Consider the following 16,866-nt stretch of genomic DNA (forward strand, 5'->3'; position numbering starts at 1 on the left):
AAAGCCCTGAGAGTAACGGGGGTGGAAGTGGAGAAAGCTCCCCCACACCTCCAGCCCATCCTCCTGTGAAGTAGCCCTGGAATAATTTAAAATTAGGTGAATTTAAAAGTGTCCTCCACAAATGGACATTCTACTCTGTGGTAACCCAGGCCCTTCCCTCAGACTGGATTGCATTCCTCTTAGGATTTTCTGAGAAGCTAATAATACAGAGGCCCCATTTTGGGTCTCGCCGGTGAGAAGTACCTGAGAGAAATCTCCTGAAGAGAGGTCTCCAAGTGGGGAAGCAGGGACCTTGCAGATAATCACTAAAACCACAAGCCGTATTAATGACTGATGTCCAGAGATGGGTTTTTTTTTTTTGTTTTTTTTTTTGTTTTTTTTTTTTTGGAAACTGTGCGTTGAGAAGAATTTTAAAGCAAATCGGTGTGGAGAAGGAGCTGGTCAGTAAATCGATTCTTCCCCTCGCGCGGCTGGAAAATTCCTTTTTAAATACGGCCAGGCCGACATGGGCACAGATGTGGAGAACAGGAGACTTGGTGGCCGGGCTTACGGAGAAGGCAGAGGGGCGGGGAACCACGTCAGCGTCTTCGCCGGCCCACGAAACAGCAGCGGGGAGCCTGGTAACTTTCCTGCCCTTTTTGGCCCAAGCCGGAGAAGCGATTTCAGCTCTGCGCATGCGCACCGCCGGCTGCGCTCGGAGGAAGGACCGGGAAGTTCCACCACTGCCTCCTCAGGCCCCGCCTCTTCCTCGGAATCAAGAGGGAAGAGCCTCCTGCGCGCTCCCGTCGTGCGCGCTCTCAAGCCCGGCCGCCAACTCCTGCCTCCGGTTCTCGTCCGTTGCTTCGCCCCACCCCACATACCTCTGCCCCGGACCCATTTCGGAGGAGCGGCTGACGCGACGTGGTCTGAGCCACGGGCACGAGCGCGTGCCTACGACAGCGCTGGCCAGCTGCGTCGCGAGGAGGCCCCGCCTTCCCGTCCCGCCCCCGCCGACCTCCCCTTCTCCCGCTACCCTGTGGGCGCTGAGAACGCCGGCACCCGCGCGCGCTGTGTAGCCATGGAAGTACCCGGTAGCCTGTGCAAGAAAGTCAAGCTGAGCAATAACGCGCAAAACTGGGTGAGCAGGCACAGAGGTGCGGAGGAGGCTCTGGGAGGCTCCCGCTGCAGCTCGTTTAGGAGCAGCTGCCTTCCTCCTGCCTCCTCTGCATCCTCCCGGGAGAGCCGGGGGTGGTACCCGAGGCCGCGGCGCTTTCCAGCTGGGGAGGTGGGTGGTGCGGCGGCGGGGAGGTCTCGGGCTGGGCTCAACTTGTAGTCCGATCGACTGTCCGTGGGAATAACGCCCACTTCTCCAGTTCCTCGGCTCAGACGGGACCTCGGGGAGGATTTTTTGGAAGTGAGCTGGCGGCTGCTAAAACCTGCACCCCCGAGGGGGAGCTGCTCGCATCCCCTGTAGCGGCCTGAAGGTCTGCTGCGGAGGCGGAGGCAGGCGCCTTTGGTACGTTCCTGGTTTTTCTTGCCTCTGCCAGAGCAGTTAGCCCAGGTTTGGGTCCATGTCCATGTCTTTCCATTTCTGAGTTTCAGTGTGAAGGGAGGGTACCTAACAATGTGGCCATTCATGAGTTGAGACTGTCCTGAACTGAGGTTCTTTGTGACTCACTGTTAAATTGGAATATCAAATAAATAACATGGAGACGGTAAAGTGTGGGAAAACTAATGGTTTATAACGTTTAGCAGGGACTGCCAGTTGACTTCGTTAGTGTTGCGTCCTTAGAAGGTTGCTTCCTTCTTTAATTACTCTTTTGTAAGAAACAGCCGTAAGATTTTTTTTTTTTTAAGTGCAGAAGGGGTGGAGTGAAGGAGATGGTGACCAACTCTCCAGTCTGGAAAGGCACTGGTTTTAAGTTTGGATGGAAATTTTTATTTCACGGTAGCACAAGATCATGAGGTTTAAATGCAGCCTTGCAAATCATCATTGCCCTTGGTGAGTCAAAGAAAAAAAAAGAAGCCATTTTAGGCAGACGTTCATTTTAAGCCATTAATTTACCATATCTGTTGTTACCAAGGTTCTCACCCGATTCCTTTCTTCTTTTAGTTATTTAACTCTTTAGATAATAAGGAGGGAGAGGGGATAAAAGGACATTGGAAAGAGGGTTGGACTACTGGTCTGGTTTTGGGTTTCAGCTTTGCCATTTAGTAGCTGTGTAATCTTGAGGAAAAACACTCTACTTCTTCACACTTCAGCTGACTTAAAGGCCTAAGAGTGTGTACTTCACTGGACTGTTCTGAAGAGGAAAGAAGATAATGAATTGGAAAGTGCAATGAGACCACTGCCATGGAACTATTGATATTGCTCCGGTTACCTTGAGGTATTTCCTGGTTAGGGAAATAAGGTTGGCTAACTTAAGGTATTTTTCAGATCGTTTCACCTACACCACTTGTAACTCACTTACTATTCCATTTGCCGGATAAGTGTGTGTTCCTTGTAGAGGCAGGTGCTAGTCTTGGAGAAAATGAGGAACTCTGTGCTTTTGCCTTTTGGTTGCTCGTGGCCTAGATGGGGTTGTAATTGGCATTTGCAGGTGATGATACATCATTACAGACCCCAGGGAGTGGTGTGGCAGTTGTTTTATCACAGTTTAGAGGAGAGATTGGTTTAGCCTGAGTGTTTTGGGGAGGGTTTGTGGAAGAGAAGTGTGCGCAGATTTCTGAGGCAGAGGGGAACTGTATGAATAAAATCTAGGAGTGATAATAGTAATAGCTGTTATTTAATCCAGGAGCAATGAAAAGACCTGTTTAACCACTCTGCAGGATTTTTGTTGACTGAAGGAGATAAGAGTGAATAATTGGGGTGGGACCAGGTTATGCAGTTGTTAATATTTGGCTGCTGAGTTGAGAATTGATTCTGTGGGAGATTTTGGATGAGGCTAGAATTTTTTGATTTTCAGGGCCTTGTAAATCTTTCTTTGCCCCAGTAGGGAACACCCATCATCGTTCCCTCTCACATACTTATATCAACTAATGGGCACAAGTGTAGAGAACCCATGCACCTTTGAAGTTCTCATCACATGATGAGATTAGTATTCCAGGAAGACGGGGTCTGCTGAAGAAGTTAGACACTGTTGGAGCCCAGAAGTAGAAGTTTTGGAGAACAGACAGGGTTATAGTGAGGTTTAAATGAATTAATAGAAGTGAATCATGCTTGGTACATGAGCACCATTGAAGGTGTTTTCCTTGTTATTAATTCATCTAGTGTGAGGGTGCTCAGTACCAGGCGAAGGTGGTAACATTTTTAAGGTGGGTGTCATGAAGGACAGTGATTTAAAGTGAGGACTCTGCCTGGACTTGAGCCTGGGCTCCATCACTTACTAACTATGTAACTTTTGGCTAGTCACTTAATTTCTTTGTGCCTCAGTTTGCTCATCTATGAAATGAGAGTGATAGCCTCATAGGGATATTGTGACAATTAAAGGAATTGATGGCTGAAAAATACTCAGAACTGTGTCAGGAAGTGTTGTGTGTGTGTTAGCTCTTAGTGCCTGAGTATCATGTGTGTTAGCTCTTATAGTTATAGTTATCCTCTTTATTAGTTAGTTTCTATGTTTTATTGATAAACAGGCACAGAGATATCATAGAGCTTATAAGTGGGGGATCCAGTTTTAAGCATGCTGTGTGTAAGGGCTGGCCTTAGTAGAGATAGTCTGTAGAACAAGGCTATCCAGTAGAAATATAATGTAAGCCACATAATGTAATTTAAATTTTTCTGAAGGTCTTCTTAAAAAAAAGTAGAAAGAAAAGGTTGAAATAAATTTTAATAATTTATGTAACCCAGTGTATCCAAAGTACTATCATCTCCATATAAAAATGAGTTTTATACTATCATGTGATATAAAATTATTAAGATATTTATGTAAGTATATATTTCACACTTAGCAAACGTCTCAATTTAGACTAACCATATTTTAAAAACTCTGTAGGGACAGGGGGACCGCCCAACTATAGGGATTGGGTTGGGATTAAGGTTGGGAAATAAAGATTTGATAGTTAAAATCATTCGAGAATATAGAGAGAAAAAGGAGAAAGCATGCACTAAGTTTTGGGTAATGTGTCCAGTTAAGGAGCAGACTGGGGAAGTGGTTTCATGGGGGATGCAGGCTGGGAGATGGGAAGGGGCAGTGTGATGGCATCAGGAAACTTGGTTCATCTCCCCAGGAAGGTGTCTCCATGTATCTTATAAGAACAGTAAAGAAAGTCAAGAGTGAACGTGCCCTTTAGCCTCCTCTTTTCCTCAGTCTGAGAAAGCCACAGATGTAACGAATATCATCCTTCTCCATCTGATTGAACCTTTGTCCACTGGGACCAGTGTTCATCTGCCTTCGGTGAAACATTTCAAACTGTGGGTTGGTTGGGCTGAGGGAAGCGTGGGGCACTCACTGCAGACCCAGGTGTTACTCACCCATTTTGTAGACTCATGTCCAGCTGAGTCCCGTGCTTGGGCCTTTCTTCCTGCCCACAGAGGCGTCTGAAATCGAGCCTGCCATTCCAAAGCACATGCAGTCGTCTTCTGGTTTGCCGTTACATTCAGGGTTTTACACAAGCCTTTCCTTCTGCCTGGGATGCCTATTAACCTTTATCCGTTGTGGAAATCTTCAGGGCCTTGGGCTCCTCTGCTGTAACAGTGGGGCCCTCCTGTGTCCACACACTTTTGCACATGGGCCGAATTTTTTGTGTACCTCAGTATTACATTGCACCCTGCTATTATCATGCAATCATACTTCATTATAGACGTTATTGTGTCTGCACCGAGCTTCTCCTGATGTACCAGGATGGGGATGAGGGCTGGAGTGCAGAGTAAGCTTGGGTACTTCTGATATTAAAAGCCTTAGATAACAAAAACTCAGCGTAGCCAAAGTAAGAGACTAAGTTCCATATGTGGTAGGATTAAAATTATAGTTTTGTCACTTAATTACCTGTGTGATCTTGGGCATGCTACCTAATTCCTCTGTGCCTCAGTGTCTTCAAATGCAATAATGTGGATAATAAAACATAAGCTTGTAGTGGAGGTAATAGTGCATATTTCATAGGGTTATAGTGAGGTTTAATGAAGTTAATATATTTAAACCCTTTAGTGCCAGCTCATGTTCTTATTTATGAATTCATCAGATATTTAACACCTGCTTTGTATGCACCTTTGTTCCAGGTGCTGAAGGTGCAGTGGTTAAAAGGCAGAAAAGGGTCCTGCTGTCATGGTTATTACCTTCCCCTTGGGAGAGAGTCCATTAAAAAGCAAATAAATGAATGAGATCATTTTTTTTTAACAGTCTGTCACTCACACTGTTTGATGCCTTTCATAGAAGGCCAGCAGCCCATTCTGGATTTGGGGAAGACCGAGGTGATCTAAAAGTGAAACAAGCATTCGGAAATGGAACACACAGCATATGAAAAGCCATATATTCATCCTTCAGAGCACTGGCCTGGTTGTGGGCAGGGGTAGGTCTTGATTTTCCTACCCTGGAAGCTAGGGAGATGTTGCTGGAAGAGTTGCCTAAAGAAGAAGGAAAGCTGGACTTCTACCAAGAATATACTCTCAGTGTTGACTGACAACTAGAACAAGCAGAATGATGACAGGTCTAGATCTGCGTTTTGTCCAGTCGGGTAGCCCCTAGCCACTTGTGGCAACTTAAGTTTAGTTAAAATGAAAAATTCTGTTCCTTTATTGGACTAGCCGCCTTTCAGGTGCTACATTGCCACAGGAAGCTAGTGGCCACTGCACTGGACAGCACAGTATAGAACATTTTCATTGTCTCAGAAAGTTAAATGGAACAGGGTGGCAGGTCTAGATAGTAACTTTGGGATGGCTGCCAACATCTTTCTACTTATCTGTGTACTTGTGTATTCATGTATTTATTTTCACTTTCTTCCCTGGGCAAGGAAATTTCAAAAGGTAGTGGCTACTTTGGTGCCACGGTTTTGGGCAGTTCTGTAGTCCTGGTTCTGGCAGGGTACCCAGCAGGCAGTATGAACATGGGTACTTCTTTGAAGTTGAAATGTAGAATAAGTTTCCCCAGCATGGCTGTTACACTGACCTTTGAGGAATAGTTTCTTCTCTCGTGGTTCTTAACCAGGTAAAAATGTGCCATCCCAGGGAGGTGTTCAACAGTATCTGGAGACACTTTTGGTTGTTATATTTGTGTGTATGTATGTATGTGTGTGTGTGTGTGTGTGTGTAGGGGCTTCTGACATCTGTTGGGTAGAGGCCTGGGACGCTGCTCAACATGCTGCATTGCACAGAACAGCCCTTAGCACAAAGAATTATGATTGCTGAGGTCCAAAAGTCATTCGTCAATGCTAAAGCTGAGAAACCCTGTCCTATTCTGCTTTGAGTAAGAAAAAGGGGAAATAAATTATGTAACTCTGAGATGCAAAAACTAGTAATTTGAAATGAAATCTAGTTGGTAATAGCATTTTCTCATCCATCAGCCTGGATGTTACCATCTTTTCTCTGAGATGGATCAATTACCCCATAGCATGCCAACCATAAAACAGTAAAACTTCAACCCTGAATTGTTTTGAAAGGAAATTACTGAGTAATTAGTTCAGATGAAGATAATCTGTTTTTCTTTTTGGTATTTACCGAAGTGGTAATTATTTCTGAAACATCCTTTCTTAAGGACACAATTCTTTACCAAGAAAGTTTTAACTAAGTAAAAATAGTATAAATATTAGACATGTATAGAAGTCCAGTTTCTAATTTGAGATAGGAATTAGCTATTGTTCTTATTCTTCCCTCTAATTTCTTTGGTGCTTGCATCCTTTCCCTGTCTTTTTTTCACATATGTTTAGGTGTTCAGTTAATTCACAGTTTGACAGCCGTCACCAGTGTTTCGTTTTAGAGCGTTTTCATCACTCCTCAAAGAAGCCCTGTACCCATTCGTGGTTGTTCCCTATCCTTCCCTTTTCCGCTCTGTAATAACCCCTGACAAGCAATAATCTACTTTTTGTCTCTGGGCTTCCCTATTCTAGACTTTGTGACAAATGAAATCATATATGGCCTTTAGTGTCTGACTTCTTTAACTTCACATACTGTTTAAAAGGTTAAGCCATGTTATAGCTTATATCAATACTTCATTCCTTTATGTGGATCAATAATATTACATTTTATGGATGTATCACATTTTGCTTATCTGTTCATGAGTTGATGGTCATTTGTGTTATTCCTGCTCTTTGGTTGCTGTGAATAATGCTGCTGTGAACATTCATGTACAAGCTTTCGTGTGCACTCTCAGACAGTTTTAATGGTTAATTTCAACTTCGGAGGTAGGCATGAATATATTTTTGGCTGCCTAGCCTCTGAACCCCCAATTTTTTTTGCTTTTTAGGGCCGCTCAGCGGCACATGGAGATTCCCAGGCCAGGGGTCCAGTCGGAGCTACAGCTGCCAGCCTACACTGCAGCCTCAGCAATGCCAGATCTGAGCCAGGTCTTCGACCCACACCACAGCTCATGGCGATGCCCGATCCCTAACTCACTGAACGAGGCCAGGGATCGAACACGAAACCTCGTGGTGCCTAGTCGGATTTGTTTCTGCTGTGCCACAGTGGGTACTCCTGAACCCCCATCTTGTATGTAGGAAATGGCTTGCTGTCACCATGGTAGGAGGTAATGACCTGTCATAGTGTAAAGATTTCTTTATATGTTTATTGTTTGTCTCCGTCCCTGAAATGTTTTTGAGCTGTTTTATTCCCCATATCTAGGAGAGATCAATCAACAAATAATGAATGATTGAACAGGTAGTCTCAGACTCATTTCTGACTTCTAGGAATTTCTTATAGTTGGGCTTCCCAACTGGAGGGGTCCAGGGGCCCTTCCAGTAAAAGTATTGATGGTTTAAAATATCCATTTAAATGTTACCCATTTATTCAGATGTTCTTTGATCTTTAAAACAGAGAGTTGGAGAGCCATAATGTATAAGCAGAGCGTATGCCTGATGATCAGCAGTCAGGACAGTGTGCCAGTGTCTGAGCTCTGATTCTGGAGGTCTGGCAGGTAGTTGGAGATTCAGTTCCTGACAAGCTACCAGGTTATTGTCAGTGTTGCTGTGCATTGCGCTTCGTAGCAGCAAGGTTTTCAATGTAGCCTTTTCAAGTTGTTTTCTTAACCTCCAGGAATGTGGGAGCCTCACTTTTGCTGTTTGTCTTTGGCTCGTTAACCATTCAAAAGATTCATTTCGGTGATTAGAAACTCCGAACTCAAGTTTTCTTCTCATTGTGCCCTTTTCAGTTTATCCACACGTCTTGGGATAGATAAGGCATGTGCCTGTTGGTATCCCAGGCCTTCTCTTTGGAGGAGTACACTGTTTGGCAGTTGGTTTAAGATGGTGGTAGGATGAGTGATAGATGATAGTTGGTATATGCTCTTTGCCTTTACAAGTTTCGTTTCAAAATGCAGAGTTCTTCATAAAATCGTAATAAACTCACAAACCATGCGGTTCTCCAAATAGCATCATAGAAGTTTGTATGTCCTATAAGGAAGTGGATAAATAACAAAACATCCCATGTAGAAATTAAGGTGGGTCAAGAAAGTGGCACAGGGCCATGTGTGTGGGTGTTGAGGACAGCAGTTTGTAGAAAGTGTAGAAAACGTCCACTGCAGATATGAGAGGCCCCTTGATGTTAGCCTGGTCACCCGCTAGTACCATTTAGTCCCAGCCGTAGAAAGAAAATGAATTCTTTTGAAATGAATTGTCCTGGTTCTGCTAGACTTCGGATTTCTGAATGTCAGTCATCACTGAACTTGCTAGAGAACACAAATCACACCTTAAAATAAATATCTTTGGAGTTCCCGTCGTGGCGCAGTGGTTAAGGAATCTGACTAGGAACTATGAGGTTGCGGGTTCGATCCCTGGCCTCGCTCAGTGGGTTAAGGATCTGGTGTTGCTGTGAGCTGTGGTGTAGGTTGCAGACGTGGCTCAGATCCCATGTTGCTGTGGCCATGGTGTAGGCCGGCAGCTACAGCTCCAATTAGACCCCTAGCCTGGGAACGTCTATATGCTGCGAGAGCGGCCCTAGAAAAGGCCAAAAGACAAAAATAAATAAATAAATATCTTATATCTAACTTTCACTGAGCGCTAACTAGGCACAAGAGGCTGGGTATTGTGAAAAATACATAACTCATAGTACTTGACCTGTCCTTCCAAGGAAGAAAAAAATGTACAAAAAGACACCTAAAAGCATACACTGGTCCATAAATAACAAATGAAAATCATGTGGGCAGTAAATGTTATCGGAACTGTCTGGGTGTCTGTACACCAAGCCAAATATTACTACAAACCACTCCCTTTTCCTGTTAGGAAAGAATAAGCCTGCTTTTGCTGTTCTCTGAGTAGAAACTAGGCCATTGAATACCCTGAAAATAGGAATGGAGAATCGGAAGGAAATAACTCACTCTGGTTCTTAGTCACTAATGCTGTGTTTTCCCAGCAGAATTATAGGAAGGATTTGGCTGGAGTGGATGGAAAAGGAAAAGAAAGGGGAAGGGGAACTAGAAGATTATGTATGGAAGTGGCCTATAGATTCTTAGCATAATTTGGGCACATACCCAACACCTTGCAATCTTAATAGTTTTAAAAAATGCTCTTTGGTTTACTCAGAAAAATTGGGAGGTAGGATATTGTGGCAGATCTTTTTTTTTTTTTTTTAAGGGCAGCACCTGTGGTATATAGAAGTTCCTAGGCTAGGGGTGGAATCGGAGCTGCAGGCCTACGCTACAGCGATGGAAACACCAGATCCGAGCTGCATCTGCAACCTACACCGCAGCTTGCAGCAACACCAGATCCTTAACCCACTGAGGGAGGTCAGGGATTGAACCCACATCCTCATGGACATTACATTGGGTTCTTAACCTGTGGAGCCACGATGGAAACTCCAGTGGCAGATCTTTTTATTTTAAGTTTTTTTACTATGAAAAGATCAAACAGACATAAACAGTGAGCCTCCTTGTACCCAAACTGCTGAATTTGCTTCAAGATTTTTTTTTTTTCCCCGCTTTTTAGGGCTGCATTCATGGCATATGCAAGTTCCCATATGGGTCAAATTGGAGCTGCAGCTGCTGACCCAAACCACAGCCATAGCAATTTGGGATCCGAGCCGCGTCTGTGACGTACACCACAGCACACAGCAACACTGTGATCCCCAGCCCACTGAATGAGGCCAGGGATCGAACCTGCATCCTCCATGGATACTAAACAGATTAATTTCTGTGTCCCACAACGGGAACTCCACTTCCAGGATTTTTTTTTTTTAACCAGGAAGCAAGAAATCCCAAGGGAGAGTACTTTTCTAGTAATTAAAACAATGTCTTATTCTCTGTTTTCTCTCAACCATGTACTCAGCAATTTATAGTTTCTCAGGTATGCTTTCTACTAAATTTAAAAAGAAAAGCGGAAGATATTTCATGGTGCCAAAATGAATTAAGTTTCATGGTGCCAAAATAAATTAAAATTCATTAGATGCATGTTTCTTCTTGCCCAAAAGTAAAGTAACTTGGAAAAATATCCCTAAACAAAAGACTCAATGAGGCAAGTTCTGCAAGTGTAGGCAGCTAACTGGTATAATACCCTCCTGGGCCCCAGTCCCCTTCCAGCAGACTCAGCTCCTGTCTCCTCCCAGGCAGCCTGGCTGGGAGCTAAAACTGGAGGCCTCAGGGAAGAGGTGCACTTGCTTCTCCAGAGATACAGTTGTCTGTGTCTGAAACCCCATTTTTTGGTTTAAAATCCTGGAAATACAGAACTGGAAAGTCTTATTTGCTTCATCACTTTAATTGAAATGAAATGGGTTAGGAGACCAGTGTTAGAATTTTTTGTGATTAATTGATCATATATTCTCTCTCTCTCTCTTTTAGCCATGCCTACAGCACATGGAAGTTCCCAGGCCAGAGACTGAACACACACCACAGCTGTAACCAGAGCCACAGCAGTGACAGTACTGGATTCTTAACCCACTGTGCCACACAGGGAGCTCCTTAATTATATAAAAACATGATTTTATTGCAAATCCATCTATTAATGAGATGGTTAGTGCCAGAGGGGTGCAGCTTTCGAGGCATGCCTATTAAAAGAATTGTCAAATGGTCCCTTTGGCTCCTGAGGATCCACCCCAGGGCAGTGAGTGATAGTAAGATGCAAATGGACAGAGATGCTCTCTCCTGTACCCCAGGAGGACTCTGTGGGGAGAGGTGGGAAAAAGATCCTCAAACTTGGGCATCTTCTCAGGCCGACCAGCTTTAACAAGGCATATATCTGGAAGTTAAAGATCTGGATGGAAATGATCTCTTTAAAAAGTCCATGTTTTTATACATAAGAGGGTATGTGTTCATTCCCCATTGTGAAGACCTCTGGGTCAAACCACAGCCCTGGTTGAATGTCTCTTGACTGTTCCATGTGTCAGCCTGAGCCACTCATGTGACATGGTCATGGCCACTGGTCTTCCTTTATTTATTGATTGATTTATTTGTCTTTTTAGGGCCGCACCTGTGGCATATGGAGGGTCTGAGGCTAGGGGTCAAATCAGAGTTGTAGCCACTGGCCTTCGTCACAGCCACAGCAACGCAGGATCTGAGCTGCATCTGCAACCTACACCACAGCTCACGGCCACGCTGGATCCTTAAACCTACTGAGCAAGGCCAGGGCTTGAACCCACGTCCTCATGGATGCTAGTCGGGTTCGTTAACCACTGAGTCATGAGAGGAACTCCAGTCTTGCTTTAAATGTATGACGGTTGTCTCCAAGTGTCTTGTTGGGTTGCCCAGCAATCATTCTGGATTTCCCGTTACTTTTTCACTTTTCTTTGCACTTGCTGTTTGTTCCCTGTCTGGAAGGTGCTTCTGTCAGAGTTTGTCAGAAGTCTTAAATGTCTCCTTTTTGGTGAAGCCTTCTCCGGCCACCCTGTGTAAACATCACCCTTTCTCTGATAGATCTTCACATTTTTTGCTTTATCTACTTTTTCCCTCTGATACTTATTTCTTTTTTGTCTTTTTGCCTTTTCTAGGGCCACTTCCCGAGGCATATGGAGTTTCCCAGGCTAGGGGTCTAATCGGAGCTGTAGCCACCGGCCTGTGCCAGGGCCACAGCAACTCGGGATCCGAGCCTCGTCTGCGATCCACACCACAGCAATGCCAGATCCTTAACCCACTGAGCAAGGGCAGGGATGGAACCCGCAACCTCATAGTTCCTAGTTGGATTCGTTAACCACTGTGCCAGGATGGGAACTCCATTCTCTGATGCTTATTTCTAACTTACATCATTTCCTTATTTATCTTGGCGTTTTCTTTTCCCTCCTCCATCTCTCCTGTTAGTCCAGTGGTTCTCAAACTTGAACTGACATCCAAGCCACTTGGAGAGCTTTAAAATGCAGCTTGTCAGGCCCCACTGCAGAGTTTTGAGAAAGAAAATACTGCCTGCCACATCAGTAAGCAAGCGGTGTCACAGTCATCGGTGCTGAGCCGGTGAGCCCTGAGGGAGCTCAGGAAGGAATACCTGCTATCTAGCAGCCATCAGATTGCAGCCACTGCCAAAGGTGAGCCTTCAGGATGTGGAAAGCACCAGATAGAGGCCCCAGATAACTGAGGTGCTTATCGAAGGAATGATTTCCAGGAGCCCAGACCCTTGCATTTTCCCATACCTAGGAAAGAGGCTAAATTCCTTGAGGTAGCTGATTTTCTTTTATTAACAGTAAACTTTCATTCTTATTGCCTGCCCTTTGTTGCAAAACTCCTATATATCCAGCTCTCCCCTCAGAGCTATCTGAAATGCTGCCTTCCGGGCCATAGTCCTCATTTTACTCCCAGTAAAACTTACAACTCTCACATTGTGCACTTTTTTCTTTTTTGTTTCATTCTTTTTTTTTTTTTTTTAATTTTTTGCTTCGCCTGAGTTATGGAAGTTCCTGGGTCAGGGATCAAACTTGAGCCACAGCAGTGACTCAGGCTCCTGCAGTGACCATGCTGGATCCTTAACTAACTAGTGTGCCACAAGGGAACTCCATACTGTGCATTTTTTAAAAGTTGACAGTTTCTGGAGTTCCCGGTGTGGCGCAGTGGTTAACGAATCCGACTAGGAACCATGAGGTTGCAGGTTCGATCCCTGGCCTTGCTCAGTGGGTGAAGGATCCGGCGTTGCCGTGGGCTGTGGTGTAGGTCACAGACGCGGCTCAGATCCCACGTTGCTATGGCTCTGGCCTAGGCCAGCGGCTACAGCTCTGATTAGACCCCTAGCCTGGGAACTGCCATGTGCCATGGGAATGGCCCTAGAAAAGACAAAAAGACAAAAAAACCCAAAAAACAAAAACAAAAAAAAAAAACATTGACAGTCTCTAACCTAGTGGGCTTAGGGCTAGGCATGATAATTTGCATTTCTAGCAGTTCTCTGGAGATCCAAAGCTGCTGGTTAAGGGTCAGGCTTTGAGAAGCGCTGCCCTGGGAGGGAGGATTAGAGAAGCCCCAGGAGAAGAGTGCTTTTATTGGTATCGACCACTTCTGATTCATCAGCACCTAGAAGAACATCAAGCATGTAGTGTGCATGCAGAAAATATTTTTGAGTGAATGATGACTAAAACTGGTCTTGAAAAATAAGAGCTATAAGCAATGTCAAATTCAACACCTTTTCAGAAGAATGCTAACACCTATTGATAAAGGCATAACTTGTTAAAAAGAACCTAAGTTATGTTTTAGCTCCATAGGAGGAGAAAATAGAGGCTATGGTGATTCATCTTTTTAGTTTGGGAAAACAGCTTTGTTGAGATAATGTGCATACCACTCACTTTACCCCTGAAAATGTACAATTTGATGGGTTTTAGTATAGTTATCAGAGTTGTTCAACCAGCACCACAGTCAATTTTAGAGCGTTTTAATCCCCTCAGAAAAGAACCCTGTACCCATTAGCAGCCACTCCCCATATCCCAGCCCAAGGCGACCACTAATCCACTTTCTATCTCCCTAGACTTTCCTCTTCCCGACAGGCCATATCAGTGGAATTATATACTGTGTGGTCTTTGTGACTGGCATCTTTCACTTAGTGTAATGTTTTTGGATTTGTCTATTTTATAGGATGTATCAGTTCTTCATTCCTTTTTATTACCAAATAATATGCCATTGTATGAATAGACCATATAGTTAAAAACTATTTTGTTTATCTAATTATCAGTTGATGGACAGTCCGGTTGCTTCCACGTTTTGGCTTTATGAATCATGCTGCTGGAACACACACGTACAAGGTTTTGTGTGGGATATCCATTGGCAAATATACAGTGAATCTAATTTCTCCACATCCTCACTAGCACTTGTTATTGCTTGTCTTTTTGTTTATAGCCATCCTAGTTGGTGTGTAGTGGTATTTCATTGTGGTTTTGATTTGCATGTCTCAGGTGGTCAATGATGTTGAGCATCTTTTAATGTGCTTATTTGCCATTTATATTTTTCCTTTGGAGAAATGTCTCTTCCGATCCTTTGAGACCTATGTAATTTTCTGCCTTTTTGTTGAAGAAGAAAATTTGGGAGAGGTTTTTTTTTTTTTTTTTTTCTTACAGTCACATCCGTGGCATACCGAAGTTCCCAAGCTAGGGATCATATCGGTCTATACCACAGCCACCAACACCACAGCACCAACACCAGATCTGAGCTGTATCTGTGACTTATGCTGCAGCTTGTGGCAACACTGGCTCCTTAACCCACTGAGCAGGGCCACATCCTGCATCCTCCTGGACGCTATGTTGGGTTCTTAATCTGCTGAGCCACAGTGGGAACTCCCCGTTCTATTTTTTTTTTTTTCATCATGCATTTCATGATACCTGCAGACATCCCTTCCATACCTCATCCAGGAATCTGCTCAGATGCTACCCGCTCAGAGGTTTTTCCTGATTTTTCCCGGTCTAAAGAGGCACCCCCCCCCCACCTCTCCAGTCTTACTGTGTTTTATTTTCACAGCACACTTGTCACTCTGACTTAATTAGTAAGTTTTATTGGTTTGTCTTCTCCAGTGGAATGTAAGCTCAGTGAGGGTAGGAACCCTGTTTCGTTCGTTTGGTGACTAGTAGGGCCTCAGGAAACACTGGTTGAGTGAATGAATGAATGCCTGAGTGAGTGAGAAGACCGGGCTCTGGAGTCCGCCACTCACTAGTTATGGGAACTGGGGGAGTTATTAACTTTTCCCAGGTTTAACACCTTCATCTGGAAAACCACAGTAGTGGGAGTTTCTGCATCCTTGGGGGCTGTGCCCACTACATTGACTGGTGTATGCAACGAACCCAACTCTGCCAGGTACTCTCAAGAAAGAAAAAGCTCTTCGTTTTAATCTTTTCCCTTGCTTTTGGCGTATTACATAGGGCAGCTACTGTATATTTGCAAGGAATGTATGCCTGTCTTTTAAGGGACTCAGGTAAACCAGAATTCTTTTTTTTTTTTTTTTTTTTTCTTTTTTCCAGGGGATGCAGAGAGCGACTAATGTCACTTATCAAGCTCATCATGTCAGTAGGAACAAGAGAGGCCAGGTGGTGGGGACCAGAGGTGGCTTTCGTGGTTGCACCGTTTGGCTAACAGGTATGGTTCAGAGATAAACCAGTTTATTTCAGAAGCAGAATTTATAAACAGCCTTGAACTAGGAGTAAACATATTTAAACTTCGAGCTCTGTTCTTATAACTAGAGCATCGAAATATATAACTGACAGAGTTGATTCATAACAGCATATTTTCTTTCAGTAATTCCTTTCCTTCTTTACAAAATTGCTGTTAAAGGGGAAAGGGGAAAAAGCAGAGTGTATCTTCTTTTTGTCTTTTTAGGGCTGCACCGGTGGCATATGGAAGTTCCCAGAATCGGAGCTGTAGCTGCTGGCCTATGCCACAGCCACAGCAACACCAGATTCGAGCCGTGTCTGTGACCTACACTACAGCTCCTGGCAATGCCAAATCCTTAATTCACTGAGCAAGGCCAGGGATCGAACCTGTGTCCTCATGGATGCTAATCGATTCGTTTCTGCTGAGCCATAACGGGAACTTCCAGAGTGTACCTTAAAACTACTTTCTAGTTGATAACTACATTATAGTCAATAAACTTCTGCATGCAGATAATTCCTGGATTCTGCCTTCAGGATGCTAATAATGGAGGCCTTATGAAGAAAAGGAATAGGTAATGAATTTCACACAGTTTCTGTTATTCTTCTTTTGCTTTAGCCTCTGATTAAGTCTTGTGTTAATTTTTTTTTTTCCCCCCAGAGTGTCTCTTCTTTTTATTTCTTGGCTGCATTTGAGGCATATGGAAGTTCCTGGGCCAGGGATCGAACCCACAGCACAGCAGCGACCTGAGCCACTGCAGAGGCAACACTGGATTCTTAACTTGCTGTGCCACAAGAGAACTCCCCCAGAGCCTCTCTTTCAGAGGGTAAATTGATCCAGGTTTTTGGAGGTAGTTGTAAAAATGATGGATCTATTTACTTCCAGGAATTTTTTTTTTTTTTTTTTTAAATTTTTTTTATTTTCCCACTGTACTTTAAATCCTCCTACCTCCCTGGAGGCTTTGGATGAGGCAGACAGAAGAAAGATGACTCATTCTACAGGAGTCAGCATCCTTGCACCTGGGGACCCAAGCATCGAAGGCTGGGTGCTCATTGGCTCTTGGCCAGCTGTGCTAGAAAGTGCTGCCAGGTTGTTAAAGTCCATCTCCCAGAGCTCGAGCCCCCTTCCCCAGCCTCCAGACCTTGGCTACTACCATCCCGATTGCATTACAGCCCTCAGGTGTCACGGGCTCAGAATGACTCAGGGCCCAATGATCCATTCCCTCTCACTGGTCCCCGAGCAAAACTTCCCTGAGTTTGAGACCCATCTA

The 16,866-nt window shown here is 44.2% G+C and overlaps 1 protein-coding gene across 3 annotated transcripts in view; it reads left to right on the top strand.

Moving 5' to 3' along the window:
* Nucleotides 659-16,866, top strand: part of PAPSS1 (3'-phosphoadenosine 5'-phosphosulfate synthase 1) — a 117,251-nt gene continuing 101,043 nt past the window's right edge. The window contains exons 1-3 of one of the 3 annotated variants that reach the window (XM_021101694.1): nucleotides 1,016-1,117; nucleotides 1,842-1,981; nucleotides 15,470-15,584. In XM_021101694.1, coding sequence (XP_020957353.1) covers nucleotides 1,952-1,981; nucleotides 15,470-15,584 — 145 coding nt within the window. In that variant the 5' untranslated portion in view covers nucleotides 1,016-1,117; nucleotides 1,842-1,951. Of the gene's footprint in view, nucleotides 1,118-1,263; nucleotides 1,496-1,841; nucleotides 1,982-15,469; nucleotides 15,585-16,866 lie in introns of those variants that run through there. The other 2 variants (XM_021101693.1, XM_021101695.1) reach the window with 2 other exon arrangements.

This window comes from Sus scrofa, chromosome 8, assembly GCF_000003025.6.
Source record: "Sus scrofa isolate TJ Tabasco breed Duroc chromosome 8, Sscrofa11.1, whole genome shotgun sequence".
Classification (NCBI taxonomy): domain Eukaryota; kingdom Metazoa; phylum Chordata; class Mammalia; order Artiodactyla; family Suidae; genus Sus; species Sus scrofa.